Here is a 15,994-nt window from a genome sequence, read left to right as displayed (position 1 = left end):
TTTGAGGATTGACATTTCCATTTCTTTAAAAAAAAGCCCATTGTGATTTTGGTAGGGATTGCATTGAATCTATAGATCACTTTGGACAGTATTACCATCTTGACAGTATTAAGTCTTCCAATTCATAAACACATGATGTCTTTCCATTTATTTTGGTCTTCTTTGATTTCTTTCAGCAATGTTTTCTAATTTTCAGTGCACACGTCTTTTTCTACCTTAAATTTATTCTTTGGTATTTTATTCTCTTGATTGCTATTATAAAAGGGATTGCTTTCTTAATTCACTTTTGGATTGTTTATTGTTGGTGTATAAAAGTACACTCAATTTTTGTGGGTTGAGTTTTTACTCTGCCACTTTGCTTTGCTAAGTTCATTTATTAGCTCTAGTAGTGTGTGTGTGTGTGTGTGTGTGTGTGTGTGTGTGTGTGTGTGTATTTTGAGACAATCTATATACAGGATCATGTCATCTAGGAACAGAGATAGAGATAGTTTTACTTTTCCTTTTTTTTTTTTAAGATTTTATTTATTTATTTGATAGAGAGAGACACAGTGAGAGAGGGAACACAAGCAAGGGGAGTGGGAGAGGGAGAAGCAGGCTTCCCGCTGGGCAGGGAGCCTGATGCGGGGCTCGATCCCAGGACCCTGGGATCATGTCCCGAGCTCAAGGGAGACGCTTAACCAACAGAGCCACCCCAGGTGCCCCTACTTTTTCTTTTTGATTTTAGATACCTTTTATTTCTTTTTCTTGCCAATGCTCTGGCTAGAACTTCCAGTACGATGTTGAATAGCAGTCGTGAGGGCAGGCATGCTTGTCTTGTTCTTGATCTTAGTGGGAAAGCTTTCAGTCTTTCACCACTGAGTTTGATGTTACTTGTGGGTTTTTCACAAATGCCTTTCATCATGTTGAGGAAGTTTTCGCCCATTCTTAGTTTTCTGAGTGTCTTTGTCATGTAAATGTGTTAGCTGTTGTCAAATACTTTTCTGCACCAATTAAGATGATCCTGTGTTTTTTCCTTCACTTTATTAATATGTATATTGCATCGATTAATTTTTTGTGTGTGTTGAACCACCTTGTATTCCTGGAATAAATCCCACTGGGTCATGGTCTATGCTTCTTTTAAAATTTTACTGGATTTTGTTTGCTAGTGTTTTGTTGAAGTTTTTTTTTTTCCATTTTATTCATAAAGGGTATTGATGTGTATGTTCTTGTGGTGTCTTTATCTGACTTTGGTATTAGGATGATATTGGCTTCATAGAATGAGTTAGGAATTGTTTCCTCCTCTTAATTTTTTTGGAAGAGTTTAAGAAAGATTGGTGTTAATTCTTCAAATGTTCACTAGAGTTCACCAGTGAAGCTGCCTGTCTTGTACTTTTCCTTGTTAGGAGGTTTTGTATATTACTGATTCAATCTCTACTTGTCCTAGATCTGTTTCAGATTTTCTATTTCTTCTTGAATCGGTTTTGGGAATTCGTATGTTTCCAGGAATTTGTCCATTTCATCTAAGTTATCTCATTTGTTAGTATATAATTATTCATAGAATTCTCTTATAATTCTTTTTATTTCTTTAATGTTGGTGGTAATGTCTCCACTTTTAGTTCTGATTATACTTATTTGCATTTCTCTCTTTGTTTTTCTCTGTCAGTCTTAGTTAAAGGTTTGTCAATTTTGTTAATATTTTCAAAAAACCAACTTTGAGTTTTGTTGAATCTTTCTATTGTTTTTCTGTTGTCTGTTTCATTTATCTGAACTCTAATCCTTTTTTTTCCTCTGCTAGCTTTTGGCTTAGTTTGTTCTTTTCTAGTTCTTTAGTGTCAAGTTAGGCTTTTCATTTGAGATCTTTCTTCTTTTTAATGTAGGCATTTGCAATTATAAATTTCTCTCTGAGCATTGCTTTTGCTGCATCCCATATATTTTCGTATGTAATATTTTCATTTTGTTCATCTAAAGTAGTTTCTAATTTCCTTTGTGATTTCTTCTTTGACCTATTGATTATGTTGTTTAATTTCTACATATTTGTGAATTTTTCAGTTTTCCTTCTGTTATTGATTTCAAGTTTCATTCCATTGTGATCAGAGAAGATACTTTGCATGATTCCAATTTTTTAAATTTATTGAGGCTTGTTTTGGGGCCTAACATCTGGTCTATCCTGGAGAATGTTCCATGTGTTCTTGTTAAAAAAATGTGTAGCCTGATGTTGTTGGGTAGAGTGTTCTATAGATGTTTGCTAGGTCTAGCTGTGTGTGAGGTCTCTGAAATCTCTGTTCTTTTAGCTTGTGTTCAGCTAGTATTTGATAGAGATTTCCTTGAACAACAGGAGCCAGAGAGAGAGAGAGAATGAGAGAGAGAGTGGGAGAGAGACAGAAGCAAAGCAAAGCAAAGACAAGCCTAGTCTTTGCAGATGGGCTCTGTGTTGGTAAACTTCTTCACTGCTTAGCTAGGCTGTTTACAAACCTATTTTAGCCTTTACTCTCTGCTTGCACTGAGCCATTTTTAAGTTACCTTTTTCTTGATTCAGCCTTTGCTTGGTTACTGTGAACTTTATTTTCCAAAGTTCTGTGAAAGTTGATTTTGACAGGTTTTTTTGTTGTTGTTGTTGAAGTTTTCAGTGTTTCTGTGGAGTGATAGGACCTGTGAGCTACCTATTCCATTGTTTTCTCTAACATTACCCCAAAACCCTCATTCTCAGGTTCATACCCTAGGAGTAAGAGTGAACTATAAGTAGATTGTCTCTGTAGGGATTGAAGCAAAGCTTGGAATCATCTAATTCCTGAAATTAAATTGAGATTATCCTAGATAGCTGCTGTTCCTAGCCACCTGCCAAATGAAAAAGTAAATCCTCTCTGGAAGGAAATAGGCCTCAAATTATTTCTTCAAATTGTTATGTACAATGTCCAGAACTTAATACAAATATTAGCCAGGCATAGGAGGATACAAGATTCATGACAGAAAACTGAGGCAAACAACAAACAATAGAAACAGACCAATATTTTGATAATGGCATCATCAAGCTCAGAGTTTAAGATAAATATGCTTAATATGTTCAAAGAGAGAAAAGATATGACAAAAATCCAAGGAGCTATAACAGAAAAGATCAATAATTCTGACTTTATAAAAATGAGAAAATTATGTTGTTAAGGGAAGACTGAAAGGTTCAACATAGAGTACAGTGTGCTCCCATTTAAAAAAAAATTAAGTATTATATATATTTTGAGGTAACATTTACATAACATAAAATAGATCATATTAACCATTTAAAAGAGTACAATTTAGCAGTTTTTAGTATATTCAAAATGTTGTGCAACCATCACCACTAATTCCAGAACATTTCATCACCCCAAAGCAAAACCCTGTACCCATCAAGCAGTCACTCCCCATTGCCCCTTCTCCCTAGCCCCTGGCAACCACTAATTTGCCTTCTGTCTCTACGAATTTGCCTAATCTGGACATTTCATATAAACGGAATCATATAATATGTGACCTTTTATGTCTGGCTTCTGCTTGGCAAAATGTATTCAAGATTCATCCATGTTTTGGTATGTGTCAGTATTTCATTCCTACTTTTAGTTGAATAGCATTCCTTTGTATGAATATACCCCACATTTTGTTTAAGGGATTATATATTTATAGAATAGAACATATATATTAATATTACATATTCATATGTGGTTATATTAATTTTTATATGCTTACAAATGCATAGACTATGTTTTGGAAAGATAATAAGGACACTCTTAACAGTCACTGTTTCTGGGGACAGGAACTGAGGTCTGGGGAAGAAAGAGAAAATTGCTTTTCACTTATATTCCTTTTTACTATTTAACTTTTTATTTCAACTGAAAAATGAGATTTTTCTTCATTTGAAAACTCATTATTTCATACAAAGAAATGTCCTTTAGAAGTAGTATTTTCCTCCCTCATTGCCTTTAAAAGAATATGAATATTTTATTTAAGTTGCTGTTTACTCTGACCATCTCTATAAATGTAGAAACCAACATCTAAGTTAACTTTTTTGAATATTTAATATTGCAACTGTAAACACAATTATAATGCTATTTAGAGACAGCATTGTAAGCAAATACTGATATTAGCTATGTGATTTTAGCCTATTGAAAAAGGAACCAGGGCATCTGGCTGGCTCAGTCAGTGGAGCATGCGACTCTTGATCTCGGGGTTGTGATGTTCGAGTCCCACATTGGGTGTAGAGATTACTTTAAAAAAATAATAATTAAAAAAGTGAAAAAAAAAAGGAAAAGAAAAAGGACCAAGAAAAAAATATTTTAGCAATAGGAATTTTCTGTTGTAACATATTCTCAGTGAATGTTTTTTTTTAACTTACTAAACAAAACAAAACAAAACAAAACTGCCTTTTCAGACAGCAGTTACTCTGATTAGTACTACAAATGGACCAGAAAATCTGCAGTGGCAAATTAAGGTAACACTGAAGCCTGTCTTGGGAATCAATAGACTAAATATGCAAAGTGAAAATAAGTATTAAAGTGTTTTACCTGTTCCTTTAAAATGGGGCTAAAGGAAAGTTCACATTCAAGATTTGACTCAAGTTGTGGGTTGAATGGACTTAAAATGCTTTTGTAGGAAAAGTATTTAGCAGTTCATTAGGTCTTGGAAAGCCAGGAAATATGGGTCTCTCCACTCATCTATATCCAGGGACCTTTCTCTTTCCTCCTAATTCTCACATTGTTTCAAATCCTGATTCCTGTTCTTAAAAAGTATACGCAAACAATGAATCATGGAACACTACATAAAAAAATTAATTAATTAATTTTTTAAAAAGTATACTTAATCGGGGGCATCTGGGTGGCTCAGTCAGTTAAGTGCCTGACTCTTGATTTTGGCTCAGGTCATGATCTGAGGGTCATGGGATTGAGCCCTGAGTTGGGCAACCCACTAGGCATGGAGCCTGCTTAAGATTCTCTCTCTCCCACCAGAGAGGGAGACAAAGAGTAAGAGACCCTTAATCTCAGGAAACAAACTGAGGGTTGCTGGAGTGGAGGGGGGTGGGAGGGATGGCGTGGCTGGGTGGTGGACATTGGGGAGGGTACGTGCTATGGTGAGCGCTGTGAATTGTGTAAGACTGATGAATCACAGACCTGTACCCCTGAAACAAATAATACATTATATGTTAATTTAAGAAAAAAAAGATTCTCTCTCTCCCTTTCCCTCTGCCCCTCCCCCTGCTCTCCCTCTCTCTCTTCCTCTTAAAAAAAAAAAAAAGTATATTTAATCATGAAAATTCTCTAAACTTAAACCATGTTTTTGGGGTATGGGATAGGAAATAATTTTGTCATTTTAATAGCTATGTGCAAATAAACATTTTAAGACACCATGAGACAAGATCGTTCCAAAGGAGCAAAAAGGATTCCATCTGTTCCGAAACCCATAACCAAAGCAGTATCTGAACAATATGTAGAAAGATCCCTCTCAGCCTTTAATAATTTAAACCAGTGGTGTCCACTAGAAATATAATCTGAGCCACATACATAATTAAAAATGTTCTAGTAGTCACATTAAAAAATTAAAAACACGTTGGGTGTAAAGATTACTAAAATAAATAAACTTTTAAAAATGTAAAAAAAGGTGAAAATAATTTTAATACTTTAATCCAACAGATGAAATTATTATCATTTTAGTATGTACTCAAAAGTTTTTAATGAGACATTTTACTTTTTTACTTTTTCATACACCAAGTCTTTGAAAACCAGTGTGTATTTTGCACTCACAGCACATCTCGATTTCGGCCAGCCCCATTTCAAGTGGTGCAAACAGTCCTGACCCATGGAGTGGTGTTAGCATCTGTTAAATTTGTATCGGCTATATTACTTTGGGGATTTTGTATTTGGAATATTTTATAATTTTTAAAAAAGGGAGAATAACACACTGGATTTAAAACAAACAAACAAAAGCCCAGCAGAGAAAGCGGAGTAAATCTGTCCAAAACAATGATGTCATCAACACTGTAACTGGGGGAGGGCAACTGGATAAACAGTCATAATAGGAGGCAACGCAAATGGTTTATTTGGGTTTGGAATATGTTTTATATTTAGACTAGTATATAAATGCACTTGCTGTTCTGTATACTCTCACGTCTGTGCACCCAGCATTGAGCCACCTGGGATTCTTGGCTCAGGGGTTCCTTGGGGCTGCTCCGGCTGCCTTATGTGAGATCTGCGAACCCAGCGCCACCACCTGGTTGCCATCCCAGGTGGCAGGATGTCCCAAACAAATGCAAAGCAGCCCCACTTCCAGGGTCGCTCTCTCCTTCTCTCCCTTTCTCCCGTCCTTCCTTCTCTTTTATTTATTTATTTCTGTCTGCCTGTTTCCCTGGGGCAAGGGAGTCTCTTTTTTCCCCCTGACACTTCTCTTGGGCTCTACGGACCGAGAATAATCAGAAACGTTCCGTGAATGGGTAATGTCAGCTAAGAACAGGAAAGTATAAATGTCCTAGGAACCATTCATTCGTTCCATTTACAGTTCTCTAGTGAGGGCTTACTGTATGCCAGACACAGTGCCAGAATAATCTATTTGAGACTCATGTAGAGATTATCCTGCAATACAGCTTCCCGAAATGGGCTCACATGCCCCCCCCTCCCCCGGCTATAGCTTTCTCGGTGGTCATGCCTTTCTTGCCAGTCCCTCATGTGTACCCCCTCTGCCCCGCCCTCACAGGTACTTCATGCTCATTATGTCTTAGAAGTGCTCTTTGAAACAAAGAGAGTCCTGAAGCAAATGCCGAACTTCACTCACGTAAAGACGTCTCCCTCCAAAGAGATAACGATCTGTGGTAAGTTTCAGAGCGGAGCTGCCAAATTAATATTTAGGAGCGCCTTGGTTCTACGTCGTTTGCTTAATGTGAAAACTGTGCAAATTGGACTGTAGTAAGGGAAAAGTGTTAATATGGAGTTATCTATCCTGATAATACTGTTCCCCATCTTGTCTTTGTTTTGCATACCAGCTGGCAGGAATTAATTATGTGAGAAATTAAAGAACTCATAGCTTTTTATAAAGGCAGGCAGCATTTTAATACGGAAAACCACCCATGGGTAGAATGAGCCTCCTTTGCCCTCCGTCTAGCTCTCAGTATCTTCGTTCCATGTTACTTTTGCTAGGTGCGCCTCCGTGTGCCATTTATGCTGGGAGACCAAAAGCCCAAGGCAGGGTGGACGTTAAACTCTTCTCTGCCCTTGGCTGCTCTTTTGGATTTTTCCAACTGGTCGCTGCAGCTTTTGGAAGAGTGGGAATGTCCCAGAAATCTGTTCCTTGTTCTTCTAAATAACAAGACTTGAGATTTTGTTATCGTATAGGCCAGCCTGGCAGGATATTGCTTCAAGAAACAGTACACATTGAAATTCAACACAGTTGGTGCTCAGCAGGCTTGCAACTGTCTGAGAATGGGGTGCGTGGAAGGAACAGCAATTCCCTTAACTTCTAATTAGGCCTTTAGGTTACAAAACAGTGATTGTTATTTTCCAAATCAATTTTTAGCCTGTGTTTCTTTTCCGCTGGCAGGTAGAAGTGGATTTGACAATCTAGTCAAACCGTTTGCATTGCTAGCTCCTGATAGTGGTGGTGGGGACTTGATGCAGCAGCACGTGCCACGGGCCTGGACTCGAGCTGCTGAAGCATCTTCACTGATTCCAGCCGAATCAGGCTGATGCACCTCTGCCTGACAGATGATGCAGCTCAGCGGTGGGGACCCTTTATTCAAGGCCTCACCAGCTCTTACTTTTCACAAAGATTAAGACTTGGGGGTCATGAAGCTCAGGGAGCCATGCCCACCCATGGAGTCCATGGAGCCAGGGCTAGGTATGCTATCAGAGTGTATATAAAAAGCCAGAGAGTGAGATCTGCTCCCACATGTTTCCAGTATACCTGCAGTTGCCATTGTAGATTTCTCTTTGGGTGAAAGGATCTAGAAGAAGACGTGAATTAGAGGGCAAGGGAGTCCTGGCCTCACACGGTGTAAGAACTGAATGGTTCTTACTGGGACTAGTCTCTCACTTGTTCTTGCGGATGAAATTGAGGCCCAGAGAGGAAAAGGAAAGTGCGTTGCCTTCCCTACATTCCTTCCTCCCTCCCTTCCTTTCTTTCCTTCTTCCTTCCTTTCCTTCTTTTTTCTAAAGATTTTATTATTTATTTATTTAAAAGATTGTATTTATTTATTTGAGAGAGACAATGAGATAGAGAGAGCCTGAGAGGGGGGAGGGTCAGAGGGAGAAGCAGACTCCCCACTGAGCAGGGAGCCTGATGCGGGACTCGATCCCGGGACTCAAGGATCATGACCTGAGCCGAAGGCAGTCGCTTAACCAACTGAGCCACCCAGGCGCCCCAAGACTTTATTTTTTAAATAACCTCTACACCCAACGTGGGACTCAAACGTACAACGCCAAGATCAAGAGTCACATGCTCCACTGACTGAGCCAGCCAGGCACCGCTCCTTCCCTGCATTTCTATGTAGTGACTCTCCCCCACCCCACTGCCCCCAGGCTCACTCAGCTAGTTACTGGTAGGGTCAGAATCAAAAATGAGGTCCTTGGCGTCCCAGGTTAGGGCTGGCCCCATATCTGCTATCCCAACTTCCATCACGCATCTCTCTGACTGATGTGTCATTTTCCCTCCTGAGACAAAGACTAGGGAATGGATTGATTGGACAGTTCATTCACTTAAAGATCTCCACATCTTGGGCGTTTGTTTGCAGACATTTTTCCATGTAGCACCATGGCTAGAGGGAAAGCCAAGGCCTGTACTTTCCCTTAGCTTAGGAATTATTATTTTTGGTCTTTGTAGCCCCATTAAACTTAGATAAATTTGGTCATCATTTAAAATTCAAAATTGGGGCTGTATTTTCAAAAACATCTGTTTAAGACAGTACTAGGAGAGGGAGAGAAAGTGTGATGAAATTATTTTAATTTCCAGATGCATTTTTTTGCATGAACATCTCAACATGCTGCATAGTTCTCAACACACATGCAATATAGAAGGTGTTTTAGTCTCTAGTTATGTTATAAAAGATAACCAATTCTGCACTCATGTTTTTGTTTGCAGTGGAAATATCTCTCTGTGGCTGTCTTTCCATGATACATCAAGTTTTATCTATTACTGTCCAACTAGAAGTTAAAAATACTTATATAGCTCAATTCCTAATAAGCGGAAACCAATTCATTTTTTAGTATGCCGGCTGCAACAATTTTGTCTCCCAAATCTTTGAAAGACAAGCCACTCTGAAGAAAATAGAATAATTTAAAATATATATTTAATTGATAAGTAAGAAGTCCTTCCATTTTTATTTCCTTAGATTTGGAGTAAGATCATAGGAAAGCAATGAGATTTAAGTATACAACAGCATTAATATGCTCTTAATATTATAGTCATTTTAGGGCACCTGGGTGGCTCAGATGGTTAAGTGTCTGCCTTCGGCTCAGGTCATGATCCCAGGGTCCTGGGATCAAGTCCCGCATCGGGCTCCCTTCTAGACGGGGAGCCTGCTTCTCCCTCTGCCTCTCTCTCTCTGTCTCTCTCTCTCTCTCTCTCTCTCTCACTCTCATGAATAAATAAGTAAAACATTTAAAAAATAAAAAAATAAAAATAAATTTAAAAAAATATAGTCATTTTATAAATAAGTGCTGGTGATGTAGGACTTTTATTTTATTATTCTCATTACAATCGGAGGCTACTGTTGCATATATTTGGTTAATTTTGGTTGTGGGATTTCAAGCAAACCGAGGAAAGGTATTTCTATATTAAATTCTATTTGGTAATCAAGTTGGATGCAAAGAATAAAAAGTAATGATCAGAGCCTATGAAAGACAGATAGTTTACCTAGAAATATTTGTCCAAATAGGGCTTTTGACTAATATAGTCACTCTTAATTTTTAATTAATGGCTTCCTATATTTATATGGTTTCCCTTGGTTAGCTGAGTTTTATAAAGCCATGCTTTCATTTTTATTTCCTATAACTGTCTCATCAAAAGAATGTCAACTCACAATTTTTAAATTTTAGTTGCTATTGCTGGAGCATATTCTCTAATACATGGCTTTAAATACATAGCTTTTGAAAAAGCTGTGCGTTTAGCAATTAAGTATATTTATTGATTGCTTATTATGTACCAGGTACTATGAGAGGCACTGGGGATTTAATGCCAACTGACAGATACTATTGCAGCTCTCCCACAGATTACAGTGTAAACAATACCAAATAATCGCTAAGAGCTTGAGTTTGGAGTGAGATAAAGTTGGGTTTGAATTCCAGCTCTGATACTTGGTAGCTGGGTAATTTTGCATCAGTTAACTACCCTGAGCCTCCTTTGTAACCTCAGAATGATGAAAATAATACCCATCTCACAGAGCTGTTGTAAGGATTGAACAGGATAATTCATGTAAACCCTTAATGCAGTGCTTGGCGTAGAGGAAGCTAAGCACTGCGTAAATGGCAGGAGCGAACAGGTAATTGTAACATCAGATGCTGTCCCCCATAGGAAAGGGGATAAAAAGGGAGCTATGAAAACAAATTGTTGCATTAATACCATCATAGGGTAGAACCCCAATGCCCTGAGAATACTTAGAGTATATTGGCAGCATTTCAGTTTCAAAATTCTGTAACGAAATCGGCATTTTCTTGTTTCCTACTGAATAGTGATTTTTCATTTGCACTCCAGGTGATTTACATGGGAAACTGGATGATCTTTTTTTGATCTTCTATAAGGTAAATAATTATTTTGCTAAATAGTGGCATTTTTGTGGGGGGAGGCAGTCCTAGGGCAGATAACAACATTGGTTTTACTAGGGATATGGACAAATACAGATGTATGTAACAGCTTTATTCTAAGAAGCCGAAATATTTATAGAAGGTTATCTTTCAGCCTTGTAACACATATTTCACCAAAACAATCTTTAAAAAATTTAATCCGGGTCTTTGATGTTACAGTTATCTATATATCCAGTGGGATTTGCACCTGATTATACTTATGGTCTTTATCACATCGTAAATGTCTAGATGGCACAGAATGGGGAGGGGAGCGATCTGTTTTGTTTTTATTTTGTTCAGGAGTGAGCGTGTCACACACCAGTCTTCTCTTCCGAAGCACGCTCATTATGTATGAAGGGAGTGCCCCACTTAGGAAGTTCCAGATTGCTCTCTTCTCTACCCTGATTCACCATCGCTGAGCTCAGCGCTGCGACTCCTCTCCATTTGTTGGGTTTCGGCTGTGGGGGCCCACACAGAGGCCACAGAGCCACGTGGCTGGCACTGGGGTCTCTCTGCATCTCTACAAAGGGATTCATTTCTCTCTCTGAGCCAGCAGTGACAACCTGAATATTTGCTTCTGGGACGACTGATCCTGAGGTGACCTCTGCCTTCGTCCCTTTATGTCTCTTGTTGATCCCTGTGTCAGCCCCCACAGCTAGCATGTTGGATAACTGGGCACAGTATAGGTGTCTCCAGTGGTTGAAAGAAAATATATTCTGATTATTATGATGGCCAATCATTTCTACTCTTTGGAGACTGTGAGAGCTTAAGTAAGCCACGTAACCTCCGTGAAATTCAATTTTTTATTTTTTGCTGTAATATTCTTGAGCTTCCACCCCACAAAAGGCTGTCTTATGGATAAAATAACGAATATCCAAAAGCATTTTTTAAGGTAATAAATTATAACAGAAATGCGAGGTTTTAATTTCATTCATTTCAAGTGGAAGCTTGGAAGGGAATGGAGTGGGCCAAACCAGGAGTGGACGAATGGAGCTGGCACTTAGGACATTCAGTGGAGACTGCAGGAGACCTAAGCAAGGATCCAGAGCCTGGTAGCCAGAGAACCGGAGCAGAGGAAGTTAGGCTGCCCAGGAAGTTAGGTTGGTGCCAGGAAGACCAGCCAAAGTTTTTCTGGTAGGAAGCTGACGGTGCTCGCAAAAGAGCAATTCCTGAGATCAAGCCCAGAATCCAAGCTGGGCGGGGAAGGAAGAGAAGTCAGGATGGGCCAGCCAACTAGGAGAAATGGGAGGACAGCAGGACCGGCATGCTTTCTGAGCAAGGGAGCAGACAGGTCGGGGCGAGGGCCTTGGGAAGCAGGAAGGGTGGGAAGTTATACGGGGGAGAGTCCTAGGAGGTGAGTGTGTCCACGGTGGAGTCTAGAAGGTGGGTGGCTGAACACAGTGAAAGAGACTATGGGAGATGAGGGGGTCGAGGATGTGGAAAGCAAGTGTGTTAAGTGAGTTGGCCACAGGACTGTGAGGTGAGGAGCAGGGGAAGGAAGGCTAGTCAGAGGTCATGGGCTGGAAAGGAGGAGGGGCTTCTAGCCAAGGCTGGCAAAATGTTGGTCTTTTATAAAAGAGTGGCTCCGAGGAGCATGTGAGGAGTCCATCAGCCTTCTTGGCGGGGGGGGGGGGGGGGGGGGGGGGGGGGGGGGGGGGGGGGGGGGGGGGGGGGGGGGGGGGGGGGGGGGGGGGGGGGGGGGGGAGGAGGGGGCCCAGATTTCAAGAGGGAAGTCTTCTGAATGAGTTGAAGGCAGAAGAGAGTTTATTTACCATGAAATGGGGATTCTACCGGCCAAATTGGAAAGCTGTGGGGGTGGTGGGAGAATGACTGGTGAGAGGACACTAAGGAGTGCACACAGTTTGGGGAATGAGATTTGTTTAACTCAGTTCATGGGGCCATATTAAGTGTTCAGAAGTTCAGTCCCACTACCACTGACAGTGACAATCGGAGGAAGGAAGAGAGGGCAGGAGGATGTGGCGAACAACCACAAGAGAAAATCCAGCGATTATGTTTTTAGAGGTTTGGGGAGATACATAAAAGGGAGAATAGTTGAGTAAATGAGATGGGAAAAATGACTTCTGAGGCATTTAGAAATGCAAATTTCTTGAGACGTAGTTGAAGAGATTAAGATGTGATCAGGGAAAGGACTTGGGAGTAGACAGATGAGAAAAGAGAATTGCAACATGTTTCTTTAACTCTGTCGGCAGAGCGGTATGGAACATATGAAACTGGAAAGTGCTAACGTAAAGACTGAACAGGAGGAGGGGGCGGTAGGGAGTACCATAAAAAGAACGAAAGGTGAAAATATAGCATTCACATGAAAGCAAGAGGTATTTTGAGAGTTAACCAACGACAGTGTTCCAGAAGTGGAGACTGAGAGTCCAGCAGTGGAAGAGTAGGGCACTCTCCTTTGGGAGGAATTTGGGGGGAGGGAGGTGAGAGGGATGTTTGGAAAATATGAATTCAAGTTTTAACAGGCATGAGCGAGAAGCAGCTAAAATGCATCTCAGATGTGGGATACACCATGCGCCGCAGAATCTTGAAATTGCCTGGTTTGAAAGGGGCAACTGAGGGAGGAGCCACTGAGAACAGCAAGGTTCCACTCTTAGAAGGTGAGAAGGTGCTGTCGTTGATGGCGTCTGAGAGGGGAAAAGGGCCTGGTGGGCCCGTGATGATGGCGAGCCCCTCAGCTTAGGGGCAGCAAGGGCAGTGAGGGTCCGGAGTTGCAGGCCCCGAGAGGAAAGGGCGGTCACGCGGGCATGTCTGAGTAAGCTCCTTCACATGATGATCTCACTCACAAAAGTCAGCATTTTGCCTTTTTCTGTTTCACTTTTTATCTGAAGTTTAAACGAGGAATGATAATAGGAGGCAAGGGTCCAGTGCAGCCTGAAACCGGGCACACACACTGTTCGGGAAACAGTGTTTGTACGTGAATACCAAGGGCAGTGACAGCCCCCTATCCAGGGGGTGGACCCCCCTGTAACTTATCTTCACTTGGCTCTCCTCTGTGGTCCCAAACCCACACAATTAAGGAGAAAGGGTCTCTAAGTTCTTGAAATCGCTGTCACAAATCCAGGGAACTTTCCTCACAGGACGGACCCCAGGCCCTTGCTCAAAGACCGGGGAACATTGTATCCGGAAAATCCCATCTGATACATACCTTCTTGCTACAGGGAGGCCGGTCCGCTCCCCACCCCAGCAAATGAGGGAGTGGGAGGGGGAAAGGCAGGAGTGAGAAAGGAGGACAAGGGCGGCAAGCAAAGCTCGTACTGACGGAGGAGACCCAGACCTCAAAGTGTGAGATAGGAAACGTGTACAGGGAGGGGAGTTCTGTACTTCTCAGAAGTACCTGAGAGGGTGCTTAGATCGACAAGCCTGCAGGGTCAAGAAAGGGTTAAGGGCTGTGTGGTGCATACTCGGTTAAGAAGTAGAGAGGACAAATGGCGCATTTTCAAAACCCTGAGTTAAAATGGTTAAAGTAATTTGAAAACGCATTTTAGCTTTTAAAGGAGTAAGCTTCAGTGATCTGGAAAATTCATCTTAGCAGTACTTACAGTATGAGTGAGTATCATTATTGGGTCTTAGGTATAGGAGGACAAAAGAACACGAGGGGAGGGAAAGGAAGATGAGTTGAGAGAAGCATAATGGGCCAGGAAAGTAGATGAGGGGGAAAGAACGCACATCTTACGAACAAGGCAGGGAAAGGGGGAGTGCTGGACTTCTCTCTGTGGCCTCACATGGGGTTGACAGCAGGTGGCAGCTCTGACCTAAGCCATCTCTCAATTACTTCAGGAAATGGTAGGGTTTCTGTGATGGTGGATGATGCTCACTGCAAAACTCAGTGCATCAACAGTGTGGTTTTGATTCCCGATTATGTGGAATGCCCCGTGTGTGGCCCTTTCCTCTGGTTCATCCTCAGCAGCACGCGGGACTGAGGCGCCTCAGGGTAAGCCTCGCACTCTCTACCTCCTACTTAGAAGCAGCTAGTGGCCTTGCTTTCACCTATCCTTATTTTATTATGATTTGTTTAGTAAAATTATCATCTGATGTTTGTTTTATTTTTTCTCATTTAATTTTTCACCATGCATTTTATTCACATTCTGATTGAGCTTGAATTGTAGGGAACGGTTTGGCAAACTAGTGTTGGAGATCTTTGGAGCTGTGAATCACTAAAGTTTATATTATGCTTTGACTGATTCCTCTCAGTCAACCCAAAAGAGAAACCAGGAAACCCCCAGGCTTTGGATTAAGGCAAAATTGATATTCATCTTTCAGTGGGTACTTTGCTAGGCCATTTCTTCCTTGTCAGGAATGGGGCTGGCCCAAGGCCAACCAAAGGCATAGCCTGAGAGGGAGAGTTACAGTGGAGGGTCCCTGAGATGCCTTGCCATACTACTGTTTTCATCCAAACGGTTGGTTTGGTTCAAGACTCAAATCCTTATAACCAATCATATACAAAAGTGAGTCTATCCACAGATTTATTCATTTAATACACTTTTATCTGGTCCTTCCAGTGTTCAAGGCACTATATGAAAACTGTGAAGATACAAAGATGAATATGAACTTTCTTCATTTCACATGTATTTATTAAACCCGTTATGAATGAGGTGCTCTGCTAAGGTTGGCAGACAGTGTGACTAAGATGCAGTTTTCAGGCCCAGAGACATCACAGTTTAGTGGGGAAGGTCAACTAGTAAAAAACAAGACAGGTCAGGGTGGGACATATTAACGCTAAGGAGAAGCACAAGTCTCCAAGGTAGCATGTTGGAGGGGCACCTCACCTCATGGGAGACTTCCTGGAGGAGGTGACATTTAAGACAACCTGTTCAAAGAATTGTAGTCATTTAGTAAGTGCCAAAATCATGAAGGAAAGTTTTGGAGGATCGGAAAAGATTTTATTCTCGCACACTCTTTGCGGTGCCCTGTAATAAATAATGGGATTCATACCAGTGATTGCTTTTGATTATTTATGTTGAGATTTTGGTTCCTTTCATATTTGGTTGTCCTTACAAATTGTATCATTTAGCACCTTAAGACTAAGCTAGACATTTTCAGCTACAATCCTATTTGGGTTTGAAAAGAATGCTTTCCTCATTGTTAACCATGACAGACCTTTGCTAAAAGGGCATCTCAGCATTATATGGCTTCAAATACCATCAAGTGAAGCAATTTACATGGTATTAGTTAAGTTATATTTTTAGATTTTATTTTCTGAAAAGGTTAATTTGAAT

General features: G+C 40.8%; 1 protein-coding gene across 1 annotated transcript in view; it reads left to right on the top strand.

The window, feature by feature from the left end:
• The window catches only part of PPEF1 (protein phosphatase with EF-hand domain 1), a 113,602-nt gene that overhangs the window by 48,364 nt on the left and 49,244 nt on the right, over positions 1–15,994 (top strand). The window contains 2 exon segments of the mRNA XM_027609540.2: positions 6,685–6,799; positions 10,672–10,718. Coding sequence (XP_027465341.2) covers positions 6,685–6,799; positions 10,672–10,718 — 162 coding nt within the window.

Source organism: Zalophus californianus, chromosome X, assembly GCF_009762305.2.
Source record: "Zalophus californianus isolate mZalCal1 chromosome X, mZalCal1.pri.v2, whole genome shotgun sequence".
Lineage (NCBI taxonomy): Eukaryota > Metazoa > Chordata > Mammalia > Carnivora > Otariidae > Zalophus > Zalophus californianus.
Note: the sequence above shows the minus strand (reverse complement) of the source record. Positions and strands in the feature narration are given on the sequence as shown.